At 38.5% G+C, this 19,594-nt stretch overlaps 1 protein-coding gene across 2 annotated transcripts in view; it reads right to left on the reverse strand.

Moving 5' to 3' along the window:
* HSDL2 (hydroxysteroid dehydrogenase like 2) overlaps positions 1-19,594 on the reverse strand; it is a 94,586-nt gene that overhangs the window by 19,067 nt on the left and 55,925 nt on the right. For both annotated transcript variants that reach the window (XM_060154615.1, XM_060154614.1), the window contains 3 exons: positions 17,335-17,529; positions 15,585-15,656; positions 3,212-3,361 (listed from right to left, as the gene is read on the reverse strand). In XM_060154615.1, coding sequence (XP_060010598.1) covers positions 3,212-3,361; positions 15,585-15,656; positions 17,335-17,529 — 417 coding nt within the window. The remainder of the gene's footprint in view (positions 1-3,211; positions 3,362-15,584; positions 15,657-17,334; positions 17,530-19,594) is intronic.

The raw sequence follows: 19,594 nt of genomic DNA on the forward strand, positions 1-19,594 counted from the left end.
TCAACTAAGACCGAGTGCAGCCAAATAAATAAATAAATAAATAATATTTGCTTGATGAGGACCTGAAAAAAGGAACAGAAGGACTGGAATGTACAAAGAGAGTGGATGGTGGCCTCAGATAAGCTTGTTAGGCAGTCCAGATGCAGAGCACAGTAAGCCATGTAAAGGGCTCGCTGATTTCATCCATACGCCATGGAAGGAGAATGACATTAGGTTTGTATTTTAAATAGATCACCCTAACAGCAGTGTAGAGAAGATATTGCAGAGGGATAAAGAGGATACAGAGGACAATTTAGGAAGGTACTGGGGTTGTTCAGGAGCTTGAGGATGTATGCCTGGGTCAGGATCACAGCAGTGGAAATGGAAAAAAGTCCGCATATTTGAGAGAGAACTTCAAAGCAATATCACAAAACTAGGTAACTGACTGAATGAAGAGGAAAAGGTAGGGAGGGTGCAGAAGAACGATCTGCTTTGCTAGTTTCTGGCTTGGGAAGCTGGGTAAATATTGCTGTGTTTTTTATTGAGAGGACTACTGAAGAAGAGCAGATTTAACAAGTAGTGCCAAAGGCAGGTATTGGAAATGGTGAGTTGTTACGGATATTTTCAGATTGAGGTACCTTTGTGACAGCCAAATGAAAATGTCAACTGAAGTCTGACTGGGCTAGGAAGACAGATACATAAGGAATCAGCCCCTATGGTCACTAAAGCTATGTGAGGGGTTGGGGTTTTCCTAGACAAAGTCTGTAGAGTATAAAGAGTGCTAAGACAGTGACCTGAAGAATATCAACATTTAAGGAAAGGATGGAGAAGCATCTAGCACAGGAGACTGACAAGACATGATTACAGACGCAGAAAAAAGCAATGGAGCGTTTCCAGAAGGAAAGAGAGGTCAACAGCATCAAATGTTGCAAAGTGGTGACAAGGTAAGAATGACAAATGCCCACTGGTGACACAGAAGCCACCAAGGACCTTGGTGAGAGCAAATTCAGTGGAATGGAGAAAAATGACACCAGAACAGAGTGAATTGTAGATGAAAATAAGTTTGGCTCTGAAAGGGAGAAGAAAGATGGGGGGTGGGGGGTGTGATTGGGAAGGTTGTTACTGTTGGTTTTTTTTAAAAGATAGAATAGACTTTGGGAATGTTAAAAAACCACTGGGAAGGAGGCTTCAGGATGAACAGGTGGAAGAGACAGCACACATTTCCTGAGGAGACCAGAGGAAATGGGATCTAGAACTTTGCTACTCAAAGTGTGATCCATGAACTGCAGTACCGTCATCACATCAGAAAAGCAAACTTCAGACCCTACCTCAAACCTACTGAATCAGATTCTGCATTTTTAGCATGCCCAGCGGTGATCAGTATGGACATTAAAGCTTAGGATGCACGGATGTGGAGTTGAGCTCTGCCTGTTGGGAGAGGAGGAAGAGAGGTCAATGCCTACAACAGTATGCTATCAGATGGCAGGAAGGTGAAGCAATTCCTGTCTGTAGGCTTCTCTTATCTCTGTGGAAGAGGAGGTCACCTTATCTGCTGAAACTGGCAGGGAAGTGGTGAAGGGAGAGATGGGAGACTTGAGGAACACTGAGAGGTTTAAAAGAGTCACTGTGGAAAATGAGGCAATAAGCTGACCACAGAAACACAGAATTCTGACATTGGACAGGAGCAGTGATGAATTTTTACTGGTACAGATTCACTGGGTGGTGTGATTCCACCCCCCACCCCCTGCCATTTCTCCAGCAAGACTTAGCAGCCTGGATGCAAGTGTGGAGCAGCCAGAGAGTTTGATTATCCAGGACTAGGATTATGACAGTTGGTGACATAAGCACAAGGTCAGGAAGTTTAGGATACAGGTAAAAGAGTGATTGAACCAATGGACCATGGGTTCTAAGAAAAGTAAAAACAGGAAGATGCAGATGGATTAAGATAAAATAGAGGTGACAAAGGATAAAAGAACTGATAATGTCAAAGTTTGCATACAATGGGACTGTGGTAGCTAATTCTTAAAACTCTTGTCAACATGCATTAATACTATGTTGAGAAGAAAAATACTGAGAGATTTTAAAAGCTGACTGCATTCAGACTGACCTGAATAATCTCAAAGGTAAAAAATGGCAAGGGAGTTCCCTGGCAGTCCAGTGCTTAGGACTCGGCACTTTCACTGCTGTGGGCCCCGGTTCAATCCCTTGTCAGGGAAGTAAGATACCATAAGCCCGTGGTGCAGCCAAAAAAAATAAAAAGACAGGCAAGGTGCGCATGGTTGATAAATGACTGTATTATACTATCTGTCATGATCCATATATCCTTCTAAATAGGATTTTCTCTCAATTACATAAACTAAAGAGTTATTTACCACTGGAAGTATCTGTAAGGGAATTTTATTTTACATATGTCCATATGCACTGATATTAACTTAAAAATACAAATTGGGGGCTTCCCTGGTGGCGCAGTGGTTGAGAGTCCGCCTGCCGATGCAGGGGACACGGGTTCGTGCCCTGGTCCGGGAGGATCCCGCATGCCGCAGAGCGGCTGGGCCCGTGAGCCATGGCCGCTGAGCGAGCGCGTCCGGAGCCTGTGCTCCGCAATGGGAGAGGCCACAACAGTGAGAGGCCCACGTACCGCAAAAAAAAAAAACAAATTGGTAGAACAGAGAAGAACTACAAAAACAAGTAGAGGGCTTCCCCGGTGGCGCAGTGGTTGAGAGTCTGCCTGCCGATGCGGGGGACACTGGTTCGTGCCCCGGTCCGGGAGGATCCCACATGCCGCGGAGCGGCCGGGCCCGTGGGCCGTGGCCGCTGGGCCTGCGCGTCCGGAGCCTGTGCTCCGCGGCGGGAGGGGCTGCAGCGGTGAGAGGCCCGTGTACCGCAAACAAAAAAAAAAACAAAAACCAACCAAAAAAAACAAGCAGAAAACAGGTCTATCACCTATATGTGGAAATACCAGTTTAAAACAAATAGATATAATTATGGATCAACATATATGAACCCCATGGTAACCACAAATCAGGAACTTAATAGATGGACAAAAACCAAAAAGAAAACACAAAAATACAAATCAGTAGTTATTTGCTATTCTTAAATGTCTACATTCTCGGGTAAGGGTCTGGATATAGCCAACTATTGCAGGTTATTACTACTGGAGGCTGATATACTTCCAAGGGAAATATCCTACTTTGTTTCATAAAAGCTCCAGATTACCAGAAGTAACCCTTACCTGAGAGTTCAAACTGATAGATTGCTTGAGTGGCTTTAACAATATCATCACTGAGAGAGTCCTTAACAATTCTAAATGTCCCTTCCACAGCTCCAGAACGTGGTTTTGGTGGTGGCTGCGCCTCCTTTTCTTTCAATTCTGGAAGAGCACCTATAAAATGTTATTGATATAAGTACCTTTAAAGCCTAGGCAATGTAAGGTCACACACAAAATTAATTAATTAGCAAATAGACTTGCTACCAATTAGACCCATTTAACCAAAATGACCTTAAATACATTCAGTGGCATCTTGAAGCATAAAAGCATAAATCAAACTGATGGAATAACAGCCAAATATGTCAGTTACGATTATAAATGTAAATGGTTTATACTCTTCAAGTAAAAGACTACCTCTCAGATTAGCTTTTAAAAAAACCCACTAATTTATACAGTGTTTATAATAAACAGATTTAAACAACCTATCAGAGTTTTAGTGGTAACAATTAATCACTCCTTTATCATTGTCCCTGAGTTCCAAAACCAAATGAGAAAAGACAACTGTGGAGTCAGAAAGATGGAGATCAGAATATCAACTGTGTAAATGAGTGGAGATGAATTGGCGACTGTAGCTTAAATCAACAGCCAAGTGAACTTCTCAATAACTTTACCTCTAAATTAAATATATTAACCTAGTCTTTTCATCCCTGGATTGAACCTGCCTCCTCCCATTAAGGAATGGAAATGCCTCTGTAAGTAAAGATCGTGTGAAAACTGAGGATAGTCTACTCTGAAAGAAAGAAGGCTCAAAAGGGTCCAAACCACACAAACTCGTTTCTTCTCCCAATCTCAATCAGACTGGTCCCTCCCACTAGATGAAGAGGTAGGTCAAACCACGTATTAGTCTCATGAAGGCCCCACTACCTAGAAACGCAAGGTCAGGAGAATAGAGGTTGCAACATTTTAAAATTTGTATTCACTGGGCTTCCCTGGTGGTGCAGTGGTTGAGAGTCCACCTGCCAATGTAGGGGACGCAGGTTCATGCCCTGCTCCAGGAAGATCCCATATGCCACAGAGCAGCTAAGCCCGTGCTCCACAACTACTGAGCCTGTGCTCTAGAGCCATGAGCCACAACTACTGAGCCTGCGTGCCACAACTACTGAAGCCCACGTGCCTAGAGCCCGTGCTCCGCAACAAGAGAAGCCACCACAATGAGAAGCCCGCACACCACAACAAAGAGTAGCCTCTGCTTGCCACAAGTAGAGAAAGCCCCACATGCAGCAACGAAGACCCAATGCAGCCAAAAATAAATAAATTAATTTAAAAAAAAATTTGTATTCACTTAAACCATTGGCCATAACCATTCAGCATATGATGAGCCAGGGGAGATCTGCAGTGCATAGGACTGTTCGAATCCCATAGCATGAAGCTGTCCCCCAATACCAACCTCTGTGTCTTTATTTATCCTCCTGGAATTATTTGTGGGCAGTTTGGCTGCCCCCAGAAACAGTTGAGAATAATTTGTTATTTAAACTAACTCAAAGGACAATCTGTACTCTAGGCTGAAGATTAACTCTCCACCTATCTCCCAGCTCAAATTATACCCAGCCATCTTGTCCAATATAACTCACCAAAGGCTATTAAATAAAATCTAACTGACAGCATAAAGATACTCCAGAGTATAACATAACCAATTCGAAAGTATCCTAAATTTATTGAATATAAACTACCTTCCATTATGATGTTTCCAGACACAAATAAACAGTAAAATCCTTCTCACAAAGTGCAGCAGATATTAAAGATGAAATACTTAAGATCCAATGGAGCAAAGAATACATTATTATTATGGTATTTTGAAGACACTTTAAAAATCAGATATGTATTTCAATATTTAATGCTGACAGTGTAGTGAGGGAGGTACTCATATAATGCCAATATTTATAATTCTGGAAGGAAGTTTCATAGTATGTATCAGGAACCCTCCCACTGATTATCAACTTTCAGTGATCCACTATAAGAAAATCCTGTAACATTTATAAAATGAAACAATTACAAGCCACTAGAATAAATATTACATTCATGTGATACAATACTAAGTTGCCAATTTCAAAACTTTGTTTTTGAAGACCTGGATAATATTCACAATATAATGTTAACTAAAACAAAGAATATACAATTAAATATAATATGATCCACTCAGGTAAAGTATATATTTGTAGATATGAATTTTAAGTTATATTTTCAAAAAATAAAAGAGACTGGAAACAAATAAGCCAAAATACAGACAGTATTTATACTTGGATGGTGGGTTACATGTGATTTAAAAAATTTTCTTTATGCTTTTCTGTACTAAGCTTTTCTATACAAATTAATTTAAAACGGTATCAAAATTGACTAAATTACATTACAAAATCTATTGGATGTGGCCAAAGTTACATTAAGGGGGTAAATGCACAGTCAAAATTATTTTATTATTTTTAAAGGAATAAAAATGAATATTAGCCTAACAAGCAAGAAAAGGAACAAAAACGTGCAACCTCAAAGAAAGCAGAAAAAATAATAAAGCAAAAATGTTTAAGTAATGAATCAAATGGTTGCAGAATTTTGTGAATATACTAAAAATCACTTAACTACATACTTTAAAATGGTGAATTTTTGGTATATGTAAATTATACCTCAAAGCTGTTATAAAAAGAAATAATCAGTAAAGAGAAAAGCAGTAGAATGAAAAATGAAATAAAATTTAAAATCTGGTTCTTTTGAGAAAAACCAATAAGATACAGTAAAATATGGCAACTTTCTGGAAAATTTAATCAAAGAAAAAAGGAGAAAAAAAACTTTAAAAAGAGAAAAGGGATAAAATAAATATGAAAAATTTTAAATTATAAATGAATACTACATGTCAACCCTTAAATAAATTTTAGAACTTCAAATGGACAGTTCTAGTTTTTTTATTTTAGAAAAAGCCAATAATTGAATGACAAAATAAAAACATTTTCAAAGAAACAACTTCAGAAAAGACTCAAATAACCAAGTAGGTGAGACATGTCAAAACTTCAAGGAAAAGAACATAGAAAAAAGAAGTTACCCAATTGACTGCCATACTCAAAATATAACAAAAAATAAAATATAGAAAATATATAATAAAAATGTAGACATTAATCTAAATAACTGATAAAAAAATCTTAACCAACATCTAATACCTTACTTATGGGTAAAATCTAAAGATTTTCCCATTAAAATTAAGAATAAAATAAGAATACCTAAAATAGTTTCAATAAATATTTCCAAATTCTCCTGGAAGTTCGAGTCAGTATATTAAGAAATATGCCAGAAATAATCCTGTAAGATACTATTATTATATGTAGACAGTAAGTTTGGGCATTTAGGAAATTCAAGATAATTACTCAATGATAATTACATCAACTAACATTTATAGGGGACTTACTATATAAATTTCACAATATGATGCACTATCTATTATACTTAATCCTCATGATACTCACATAAGGAAAGTGAGACCTGAGAAAACTGTTTCAGAGAGCTGAAGTGACTTGTCCAAGGTCACAGATATAAGTGACAGGGACAGGACTTGTACCCAGATCTGTCTTATCCCAAAGTCTAGGCGTTCAGTAACTGTCTGTTAGAAACTATTAGAAGTCTAAAACAAGATAAAAACTCATGAAGGTGACCAGATATAAAATAAATATAAAAAGTTAGTTTCCCCCTTCTTATTTATAACGTGTCTTGTTTAAGAAAGCATTTCAATATGTCTAATAAAATAAACACAATTCAAGAGTAAAGTAAAAAGGAGTGAGGTTTTAAAATGGCAATTGGAATACTCAGTGACACACCTAAGGTTACATGGCAGTATGTGGCACAGCAGGAATTCCAACCCAGGCAGTCTGACTGGGTAATGCTTCCTCTTCATTTTCTTCTATGTCTAACTATGTAATTTTATATAGCCAACATAAAGGCTGAGCAGAGAAACAAGACCTAAACTCAGCAGAACTGGACCAAGCAGAGGCTGCTAAAAGTGAGGAAAGCAAAGACACAGGCTTCCTTCAAGTTTCTGGAGGCAGAAAATATATAGGAATGTATTTGGTTTTAGTAGGTATAATACCAGACAGAACTAAGTTTGTCATATAATAACTGCTGGAACTCCTACTTCAGGTGATTTGTCTATTAATCAATATATCATCTTTATCATCTGAGACGCCAAGGAGATGGCAGCAAAAACTACAGTGTAGCCTTGAAAGACACTTGCCAAGAGATAAACTGCATCATTTATCACCTGAAATATTTAGACATAGTATGATGACTCTGCACAAGACAATAAAACTTTAGGAGACAAAAAAAAACCCAGTAATATATTTGAAAGGTACATTCAGTACACAACAAATATGGAAACTTTTGGGAAACAAATGAAACCAAGTTCCCCTAAAACAAGTTTACCAGGTTTATGATTAGTCTCTCTATCCAAAACTTTATTCCCTTTTTTTAAAATAATATTTGCCTTCCTCAGTCAAGCAGTAATTTTTTTTTAATTTATTTATTTTATTTATTTTATTTTTGGCTGCATCGTTGGGTCTTTGTTGCTGTGCGCTGGCTTTTCTCTAGTTGCGGTGCAGGGGCTTCTCATTGCACTGGCTTCCCTTGTTACAGAGCATGGGCTCTAGGCACGCGGGCTTCATTAGTTGCAGCACACAGCCTCAGTAGTTGTGGCTCGTGGACTCTAGAGCGCAGGCTGCTCAGTATTTGTGGGCCATGGGCTTAGCTGCTCCTCGGCATGTGGGATCTTCCCACACCAGGGCACGAACCTGTGTCCCCTGCACTGGCAGGCGGATTCTATTTTTTTTTCTTTAACATCTTTATTGGAGTATAATTGCTTTACAATGGTGTGTTAGTTTCTGCTTTATAACAAAGTGAATCAGTTATACATATACACATGTTCCCATATCTCTTCCCTCTTGCGTCTCCCTCCCTCCCACCCTCTCTATCCCACCCCTCTAGGTAGTCACAAAGCACCGAGCTTACCTCCCTGTGCTATGCGGCTGCTTCCCACTAGCTATCTATTCTACGTTTGGTAGTGTATATATGTCCATGATACTCTCTCACTTTGTCACAGCCTACCCTTCCCCATCCCCACATCCTCAAGTCCATTCTCTACTAGGTCTGTGTCTTTATTCCCATCTTACCCCTAGGTTCTTCATGACCTTTTTTTTTCTTTCTTAGTTTCCATATGTATGTGTTAGCATACAGTATTTGTTTTTCTCTTTCTGACTTACTTCACTCTGTATGACAGACTCTAGGTCCATCCACCTCACTACAAATAACTCAATTTCATTTCTTTTTATGGCTGAGTAATATTCCATTGTATATATGTGCCACATCTTCGTTATCCATTCATCTGTCAATGGACACTTAGGTTGCTTCCATGTCCTGGCTATTGTAAATAGAGCTGCAATGAACATTTTGGTACATGACTCTTTTTGAATTATGGTTTTCTCAGGGTATATGCCCAGTAGTGGGATTGCTGGGTCGTATGGTAGTTCTATTTTTAGTTTTTTAAGGAACTTCCATACTGTTCTCCATAGTGGCTCTGTCAATTTACATTCCCACCAACAGTGCAAGAGGGTTCCCTTTTCTCCACACCCTCTCCAGCATTCATTGTTTCTAGATTTTTTGATGATGGCCGTTCTGACCGGTGTGAGATGATGTGTCACTGCAATTTTGATTTGCATTTCTCTAATGATTAATGATGTTGAGCATTCTTTCATGTGTTTGTTGGCAATCTGTATATCTTCTTTGGAGAAATGTCTATTTAGGTCTTCTGCCCATTTTTGGATGGCATTGTTTGTTTTTTCGTTATTGAGCTGTATGAGCTGCTTGTAAATTTTGGAGATTAATCCTTTGTCAGTTGCTTCATTTGCAAATATTTTCTCCCATTCTGAGGGTTGTCTTTTGGTCTTGTTTATGGTTTCCTTTGCTGTGCAAAAGCTTTGAAGTTTCATTAGGTCCCATTTGTTTATTTTTCTTTTTATTTCCATTTCTCTAGGAGGTGGGTCAAAAAGGATCTTGCTGTGATTTATGTCATAGAGTGTTCTGCCTATGTTTTCCTCTAAGAATTTGATAGTGTCTGGCCTTACATTTAGATCTTGAATCCATTTTGAGCTTATTTTTGTGTACGGTGTTAGGGAGTTTTCTAATTTCATACTTTTACATGTACTTGTCCAGTTTTCCCAGCACCACGTATTGAAGAGGTTGTCCTTTCTCCACTGTATACTCCTGCCTCCTTAATCGAACATAAGGTGACCATAAGTGCGTGGGTTTATCTCTGGGCTTTCTATCCTGTTCCATCAATCTATATTTCTGTTTTTGTGCCAGTACCATGCTGTCTTGATTACTGTAGCTTTGTAGTATAGTCTGAAGTCAGGGAGCCTGCTTCTTCCAGCTCCATTTTTCGTTTCCAAGATTGCTTTGGCTATTCGGGGTCTTTTGTGTTTCCATACAAATTGTGAAATTTTTTGTTCTAGTTCTGTGAAAAATGCCAGTGGTAGTTTGATAGGGAGTGCATTGAATCTGTAGATTGCTTTGGGTAGTAGAGTCATTTTCACAATGTTGATTCTTCCAATCCAGTAACATGGCATATCTCTCCATCTATTTGTGTCATCTTTAATTTCTTTCATCAGTCTTATAATTTTCTGCATACAGGTCTCTTGTCTCCTTAGGTAGGTTTATTCCTAGATATTTTATTCTTTTTGTTGCAATGGTAAATGGGAGTGTTTTCTTAATTTCACTTTCAGATTTTTCATCATTAGTGTATAGGAATGCCAGAGATTTCTGTGCATTAATTTTGTATTCTGCTACTTTACCAAATTCATTGATTAGCTCTAGTAGTTTTCTGGTAGCATCTTTGGGATTCTCTATGTATAGGATCATGTCATCTGCAAACAGTGACAGCTTTACTTCTTGTTTTCCAATTTGGATTCCTTTTGTTTCTTTTTCTTCTCTGCTGTGGCTAAAACTTCCAAAACTATGTTGAATAAGAGTGGTGAGAGTGGGCAACCTTGTCTTGTTCTTGATCTTAGTGGAAATGCTTTCAGTTTTTAACCATTGAGGACGATGTTGGCTGTGGGTTTGTCATATATGGCCTTTATTATGTTGAGGAAAGTTCTCTCTATGCCTACTTTCTGCAGGGTTTTTATCATAAATGGGTGTTGAATTGTGTCGAAAGCTTTCTCTGCATCTACTGAGATGATCTTATGGTTTTTCTCCTTCAATTTGTTAATATGGTGTATCACGTTGATTGATTTGCATATATTCAAGAATCCTTGCATTCCTGGAATAAACCCCACTTGATCCTGGTGTATGATCCTTTTAATGTGCTGTTGGATTCTGTTTGCTAGTATTTTGTTGAGGATTTTTGCATCTATGTTCATCAGTGATACTGGCCTGTAGTTTTTTTTCTTTGTGACATCTTTGTCTGGTTTTGGTATCAGGGTGATGGTGGCCTCGTAGAATGAGTTTAGGAGTGTTCCTCCCTCTGCTATATTTTGGAAGAGTTTGAGAAGGATAGGTGTTAGCTCTTCTCTAAATGTTTGATAGAATTCGCCTGTGAAGCCATCTGGTCCTGGGCTTTTCTTTGTTGCAAGATTTTTAATCACAGTTTCAATTTCAGTGCTTGTGATTGGTCTGTTCATATTTTCTATTTCTTCCTGGTTCAGTCTTGGCAGGTTGTGCATTTCTAAGAATTTGTCCATTTTTTCCAGGTTGTCCATTTTATTGGCATAGAGTTGCTTGTAGTAATCTCTCATGATCTTTTGTATTTCTGCAGTGTCAGTTCTTACTTCTCCTTTTTCATTTTTAATTCTATTGATTTGAGTCTTCTCCCTTTTTTCCTTGATGAGTGTGGCTAATGGTTTATCGATTTTGTTTATCTTCTCAAAGAACCAGCTTTTAGTTTTATTGATCTTTGCTATCGTTTCCTTCATTTCTTTTTCATTTATTTCTGATCTGATCTTTATGATTTCTCTCCTTCTGCTAACTTTGGGGTTTTTTTGTTCTTCTTTCTCTAATTGCTTTAGGTGCAAGGTTAGGTTGTTTATTTCAGATGTTTCCTGTTTCTTAAGGTAGGATTGTATTGCTATAAACTTCCCTCTTAGAACTGCTTTTGCTGCATCCCATAGGTTTTGGGTTGTTGTGTCTCCATTGTCATTTGTTTCTAGGTATTTTTTGATTTCCTCTTTGATTTCTTCAGTGATCACTTTGTTATTAAGTAGTGTATTGTTTAGCCTCCATGTGTTTGTATTTTTTACAGATCTTTTCCTGTAATTGATATCTAGTCTCATAGCGTTGTGGTTGCAAAAGATACTTGATACAATTTCAATTTTCTTAAATTTACCAAGGCTTGATTTGTGACCCAAGATATGATCTATCCTGGAGACTGTTCCATGATCACTTGACAATAATGGGTATTCTGTTGTTTTGGGATTGAATGTCCTATAGATATCAATTAAGTCTATCTTGTTTAATGTATCATTAAAGCTTGTGTTTCCTTATTTATTTTCATTTTGTATGATCTGTCCATTGGTGAAAGTGGGGTGTTAAAGTCCCCTCCTATGAATGTGTTACTGTCGATTTCCCCTTTATGGCTGTTAGTATTTGCCTTATGTGTTGAGGTGGCAGGCAGATTCTTAACCACTGTGCCACCAGGGAAGCCCCAAAACTTTATTCCCTGCTTGTCTCCTCTGACCTTAGTGCCTTTGTTGTCCAGTCTGACCTCAATCCTATGCTAATTGAACACTAATCAACCAGAGTCAGATGACTAAAACTTCTGTCGATAACATCATTGATGTACTAAAACTGCTGCTGTAGATTGCATCATTACTGTACAAACTCAGAGCAAGATGAATTAACAGGCTCCTGAGCCATGGACACCCTGGCCAGAGAATCATAAACCAGAGACATTCTGACCCCCAAAACTATGATTAAGAAATGTCACAAGAACTCCTTCACATGAAAACTAATATAAAACAAGGGCAGAAAGTCATATATAACTGGCTGAGATGAAAAAACAATAAAATAAAATGAAAAAGGAAATGGGAAACATGACAAACAAAAAGTATAATAGCAGAATTAAAATAAACATTAGGAGCAATATGGAAGAGAGATGAATGTGCCTAAAATCTTATCAGTAATACAGAGTACAAACTTGAAAAGGTCTCTCAGAATGCAGAAGAAAAGAACAAAAATATGGAAATAGTAACAAAGGATAGTGAAAACTACAGGGGAAAGGGACAGGGTAGCCAGACTAAGTGTTTCTGAGGGGAATCCAGAAAAACTGGAATAGAAGCAATTAAAACTATAACTAAAGAAAAGAAGAAAAAATAAACTGGAGGTTGAAAAAAAGACTGAGTGAACTCCCTGTGTTGCAATGGGCAGGAAAAATCAATGAAGAGGGCTTCCCTTGTGGCCCAGTGGTGAAGAATCCGCCTGCCAATGCAGGAGACATGGGTTTGAGCCCTGGTCCGGGAAGATCCCACATGCCAAAGAGCAACTAAGCCTGTGCGCCACAACTTCTGAGCCTGCGCTCTAGAGCCTGCAAACCACAACTACTGAGCCCGCGGGCCTAAAGTCCATACTCTGCAACAAGAGAAGCCACCACAATGAGAAGCCCGCACACTGCAACGAAGAGTAACCCCCGCTCACCGCAACGAGAGAAAGCCAGTGCACAGCAATGAAGACCCAACACAGCCATAAATAAATAAATAAATAAATTCATTGAAAAAAATAATAATTACATATATGTTATACAAAACAAATACACAAAGCACAAATACCAGAAAAAGTACAAGGCTGTCAATATTTTCCTCCCCCTTTGGAAATGAGGGATACACACTGACCTCTGGGAGAGACATTGTGAAATCAACATACAATAGATCTGGATATGGATGTAAAAAATCACCTGAAAGAGTTAAGTTAGATCTTAGGCCAGAAATACTGAGGTACTACGTACATGAATATATTAATGTATCTACAGAAAATGTCAAGTAGAATTGCAGTTGACTGAAACATCACTTCTCCACTTAATTTTTTGTACAGGGAAGAGAGGCTTTAGCCAAAGGAATTTGAGAATTCTGACCTCAAAGATGAAGGCATCCCGCCTGCAGAGATGGATATAGGGATTGCAGTCAATGCACCTGACATATTCTGATCCCAAAGACAAAAATCACTCCTATCAAAGCCTGATGTCAGTAAACATTTATCTTACATTCTGCTTCTCTAACCCATCTTATTCTGAGTCCATGGTCATGAAACAATCTTCTGACTATGATTCTGTTCTCTATGTCATTATGCCCAGAGGGAGAGAACGAGCTGCTCACAGCAACTCCATGTTTAGTCCGTGAGATGGCAACTCCTCATTATAAAATAAATTGGATTACTGGGGGGAAGATATGCTAATACTTCAAGTATTCAGGAGTTAGGAAATTAAGTTTACTGGTTAAGGATATGCACTTTAGAAGCAGAAAAATACGAATTTAAATTCTGGCTCTGCCACCTGCCAGCTCTGTGGTCTCCAATGTAAAATGAGGACAATGATACCTGCCTTGTAGGATTGTAAGTATTAAATGAGACAATGCATCCAAAGTACTTAGCACAGTGTTTGCCATATGGTAGGTGCCCAATAAATATTTGTTGAAAAACAACATGAATGTATGTGATTGATAAGTGGTTCTCATTATTTAAACTTGGTATTTAAATAAGCTTAGTTTATACGCATCTTCCTCTAAAACACAGATCCAATCTTAGGGTACTGGGCAAAAATCTGGATTTTGGACTTGCCTATCTTGAAGATAGACTCTTCTAGACTTTGATAAGCTCTCTAACTAATTTCTGCCATTCTGTATGAGGCCTTTTGAGGAAAAGATTGACAGCCTTGTTTTAATACTCTGATACATCCATGTGGCAACCAAGTCAAAGATCTAATTTTTAAATTTTTTTAAAATTTAAATTTTATAAGGAGTTATCTCTAGGTGATGGGATTATGAGTGACCGTTTTCCCTTCTATATTTTTCAAATTATAATACAAAAGAAAAGTTGCCTTTTTTATTATTTAATTTTTTGAAATTGCCTCCAAAAATTCGGACAAAGAGAAGATAAAGACAGAAAAGATGAGATTAAGCTAGAAGTAAAGTTTGTCACCGAAATGCATTATGGTAAGGTTCTATAGGTTTCCTAAAGGTACAGAAGAAATGTTTTCCTAAACTTTCTAGCCTCCACTAAAGAAACTATGGTCACTAAGGAGATTCACAGAGTCTATAATGTAAAAATAACGTAAAGTCCCAGAAGCACTGCTATTCTTGTTAATAAACCATGAGAGAGGTCTTCCCTGGCGGTCCAGCAGTTAAGACACTGCACTCTCACTGTGGGGGGCGTGGGTTCGATCCCTGGCAGGGGAACTAGGATCAGTGCAGCCAAAAAAAATAAACCACGAGAGAAATTCTTCTCATGGGGTTTCACTGAAGAGTGTTTCTTCTGACATCTTTCAGTAAGTTAGTGGCATCATGCCAGAACACAAAGATTAAAATGTAAACTCTGGACCAATTCAAGAAAGCTACTGTTTCTAAACTACAAAAACAAAACAGGGCTTCCCTGGTGGCGCAGTGGTTGGGAGTCTGCCTGCCGATGCAGAGGACACGGGTTCATGCCCCGGTCCGGGAAGATCCCACATGCCGTGGAGCGGCTGGGCCCGTGAGCCATGGCCACTGAGCCTGCGCGTCCGAAGCCTGTGCTCCGCAATGGGAGAGGCCACAGCGGTGAGAGGCCCACGTACCGCAAAAACAAAACAAAGCAAAACCCAAACCTCCTTTGCAGATAATTTCTCCCATAAAGTAGTCACACTGCACAAACTCTGAGAATGGTGTAAGATGTATTTTGATGTGACACATTTTTCCTCAAAGTAAAGTATCAACACAAAACACCTAAAAACAATGCCAAGGAAAAGAAATAAAACTTTTAAAAGGGTGTATTTTAAAGACAACTTTTTTTTTAAATCAAATGAAAAGAATATATCAAAAACTTCTTACTGGTAGAAGGAAAAGACAACCTTCTTTGCTAGAATTAACTAAGACATTACTTGTCTAGTTTAAATTACAAAATAGGGAATTCCCTGGCAGTCCAGTGGTTAGGACTCAGCACTTCCACTGCCAGGGGCCCAGGTTCTATCCCTGGTCAGGGAACTAAGATCCCACAAGCTTCATGGCACATCCAAAAAAAAAAAAGAAAAGAAGAAAAAGCTTAAAAGCAGAAGGCGGAAATGTTCAGTTCTACATCTGGAAGAAATACATAAGTTAGTAACTTTATTTTCCTACAGAAAATATGGTCTACATCTTACCATGTGTTGCTGGTTCCTTGGTAACTGTAACTGGCTGTTCATCCAGGAAGAAATCTGGTAACAAAGGATGGCCTGAAAAATTGACCCCAAAAATAATTAGGTTAATGTAACAACTTCAGTATATTAAGATTTTAACACCTGTTTAATAAACGTTACATGTTTTTATTTTATTGATCATTCTGGTGCTGTGGAAAAGACTCCCATGAGAAGTGTCAAACTATCTGACCTTCATTAAGCTAAAACACTTTTCCTGTAATCCAGTTATCCTCCTCTCCTTCAACAAATTTCATCTTTAAGATCCAACCAAAGAGTTGCCTATTATGTTAAGCCCTTAACTGCTCTCCCAAGAGCTTTTGCCCCTTCTCTCCTATCCATGCAACCCTTCTGTGCTACATCCCTCCAAAATGCTCTGGACTCATTTCCTACCTGGCGCCCCAGAGAGAAGGTGGTTCCTCATTAAGAAGAACTTGTTTCCCATCTCTGTCAATATGTGTCTGTCTTTCCCTCTCAGAAGATTAAAAAAACTGGAGGGCAGGAATGCACCAGTCTTTGTTATATCCTAACACTTAATCATAATTCCATAATCATATTACGTTCTCAACACTCGATAGGATTTTTAATTTAAATCAAATTTAAAATTTTGTGCATAGTGCCATTGTGTCTTTAAAACCTAAAGTGATAATTACTGAGTACTATGATTGTACCATAAGCCAGGTACCGTGCCCAGCACATTATATACTTTATTGCATTTAGTTCTTACACAAATCCTGTGTAGAAATTATCTTTCCCTTATTTTAACCAAAAAGGAAAGTGAGGCTCAGAGAAAACAGGTGACATGCCTAAGGCCGCCCAGCTAGTGAGCAGCTGAGCAGAAATGGGAACTGGGTTATCTCCTCCCAAACTCCACTTGTTCCTAATCACTATACAATATTGCTTCCCTCACAGGATTGCTATGAAGGCTAAACAGATAATGTATATAAAGGTGTTTTTTAAAACTGCAAAGAGCTATTTAATTCAATTCAGTTCAAACTGAAGAGACAGGGATGATACAAATAGAAACGTGGTTTCTGTCACCTAGAAGCTCAACCTAATGAATAATATTTAAAATACACTTTTGCACAAATAAATACAACTCCCATTTGGGGCTATATTGTCTATTATATAGTATACTTTATACATAAATTAAAAATGCATTATCATCACCATCCTCACCTACAGTTACAATGGTAAGAATTATTTTTGAACAAGGGGCCTTCTGAGATCTTCTCAAATACCCCCTTGTACATGGGGTAGACCCTGTTCATTCACCTTCATCATTCATCATGAAGTTACTCTCAGACTGCACTTAAGAGACAACATTTGGAAAGCCCATAATCTTAAAAAGTTTTTGTAAAAAACTCACCACTGTATCATCTGTTACCATATCCTTGAAGAAAATTTTTACTGTGTGATTTTAAGGCCAACTTTGAAAACTAATTTTCATTTTTGGTTTCAAGATTTGGAAATGGTTAGAAGCTGATGTGACCTTCTCTATCTGTGCATCACTTAAAAAGCCTTCAACTCACTTCTATTTTCCCTTTCTCTGTTTTTCCAGTTGTGTTGGTCTGGGTTTTTCCTTTCACTAGGAGCACAGCTTTTAAAAGAGCATATTAATTTTATAATCACATAAACATGCACACAAAACAGATGTATGTCCACTGCAGAAAATGTGGAAAAACACATCACTACTTTTGAAAACTATATGCATTACCTGGTGTAACGGCATAGACATCAAAATTTTTTATTCCTTCTTCTTTTAAGATATTTTCATCAATAATAAAGTTGCCAGTAAAACTTTTTGGCTTTTTGAAAATGCAATATGCAGCATCTGCCATGATATCAACTTTTCTACATTGGCTTTCAATACCAGATCCTCCCAGCATATCCATAGCAGCAGTGTATATGGCTGTAGAGAAAACAAACATACACATATGTAACTCTAAATCAAGTAACAGGACTATGGGAGTAACAAGCAAGACAAATAATCTCTTTATAACTCAGGTGATGAGGAAAAGGTCCAGAGAGCTTAAAGGATTTGCCAAATGTTTTACTGACATAACTGGGTAGACAACACATATTCCTTGCTCTGCACAACACTGCCTTATACAATACTCCTTCATGAGACTATGGCAAAATTCAATTAGATTTCTGACTAAGAATGCTCAAGGAATTTGCATACCATTCTTGAGAGACAAGAAAACCAGTGAGGAATAAGCAAGAGCACTGAGCTGTAAACCAGGTGACCAACATTTTTAAGCCAACTATGCCGTGACTTTCGGCAAGCTACTTTAACATCTTTCGGCCTCAGTTTCTTGTTTCTAAAATATGGAGCTCCTTTCCTAAGCTTATTTTCTCTTTTTCCTTTACTAGAATATAGAGACTCTGCTTTTCTTGTTCATCACTGTATCCCTAGCTCCTAAAACAATGACAAATATACCATAAACATGCAACAGATACTGGCTGGACTTGGGGGTCCCTTTTAAGTTCAGATACTACTTTCATTTATGAAATACTAGAAAATAAAGAGAATTAAAAGGAAGGAATTTTGTTTTTGGCCACACACTGTGGCATGCCAGATCTCAGTTCCCCGACCAGGGATCGAACCTGTACCCCCTCCAGTGGAAGCATGGAGTCTTAACCACTGGACCACCAGGGAAGTCCTAAGGAAGAATTTTTAAATTATCTATAATCCCCCTGCCCAGAGATAATTACTATTTTTTAAATAAATTTACTTATTTGGTTTTAGTTTTGGCTGTGTTGGGTCTTCGTTGCTGTGTGTGAGCTTTCTCTAGTTGCGGTGAGCGGGGGCTACTCTTCGTTGCGGTGCATGGGCTTCTCATTGTCATGGCTTCTCTTGTTGCAGAACACCAGCTCTAAGCGCCGGGCTTCAGTAGTTGTGGCATGCAGTCTCTAGAGCACAGGCTCAGTAGTTGTGGCGCACGGGCTTAGCTGCTCCGTGGCATGTAGGATCTTCCAGGGCCAGGGACCGAACCCATGTCCCCTGCATTGGCAGATGGATTCTTAACCACTGCACCACCAGGGAAGCCCAGATAATTACTATCAATATTTGCATATAATTCCCACTGTTTTCAGTGCATATAAATTTTAATTTTATTTATTTATTTATTTATTTATTTTTGGCTGCACTGGGTCTTTGTTGCTGCACACGGGCTTTCTCTGGTTGCAGCCAGCGGGGGCTACTCTTCACTATGGTGCGTGGGCTTCTCACTGTGGTGGCTTCTCTTGTTGAGGAGCACAGGCTCCAGGCAAGCCAGCTTCAGTAGTTGTGGCACACGGGCTCAGTAGTTGTGGCTCGCGGGCTCTAGAGCACAGGCTCAGTAGTTGTGGTGCACGGACTTAGTTGCTCCGCAGCATGTGGGATCTTCCCGGACCTGGGATCGAACCCGTGTCCCCTGCACTGGCAGGCAGATTCTTAACCACTGCACCACCAAGGAAGCCCCTAATTTTTAAATTACATGTTTTTTATGAAGTAACTTGAAACTCTACCATTAATACATTATTAATTACACATTGTCAAAGTTGTAAATAGTAACAACTCAATTTACATATGTATTTTAGCTTACATTTAAAGCAATGAAAGTCAATTTGTTGAAATGTACTTTAGGTGTCAGAGTTTCTAGTAATTTAGATAAACTCTCCATTCCACTATTAAACCATCCTGAAATCATTACATACTGGAATAACTTACACATTTCAGTCCACAAGATGAAAAGTATATAGCTTTTAAGAGCCACTGACCCTTTTCACTCATTCAACAAATAGTTATTGAGCCTTACAAAAAAAGGCAGGCACTATTGGAGGTATTGGAGCAGATGAGTGGACAAAACAGACAAAAAGTCCCTACATTCACGGCAATTACATCCTAGCACACATCGCTCTTTCAAAGAGTGCACATTAACTTGGGGAATTTCCTAATAGCATTGAAATAGAAGATACTTCTCCATATTGTA

Source organism: Lagenorhynchus albirostris, chromosome 7 (assembly GCF_949774975.1).
Source record: "Lagenorhynchus albirostris chromosome 7, mLagAlb1.1, whole genome shotgun sequence".
NCBI classification, from domain to species: Eukaryota; Metazoa; Chordata; class Mammalia; order Artiodactyla; family Delphinidae; genus Lagenorhynchus; species Lagenorhynchus albirostris.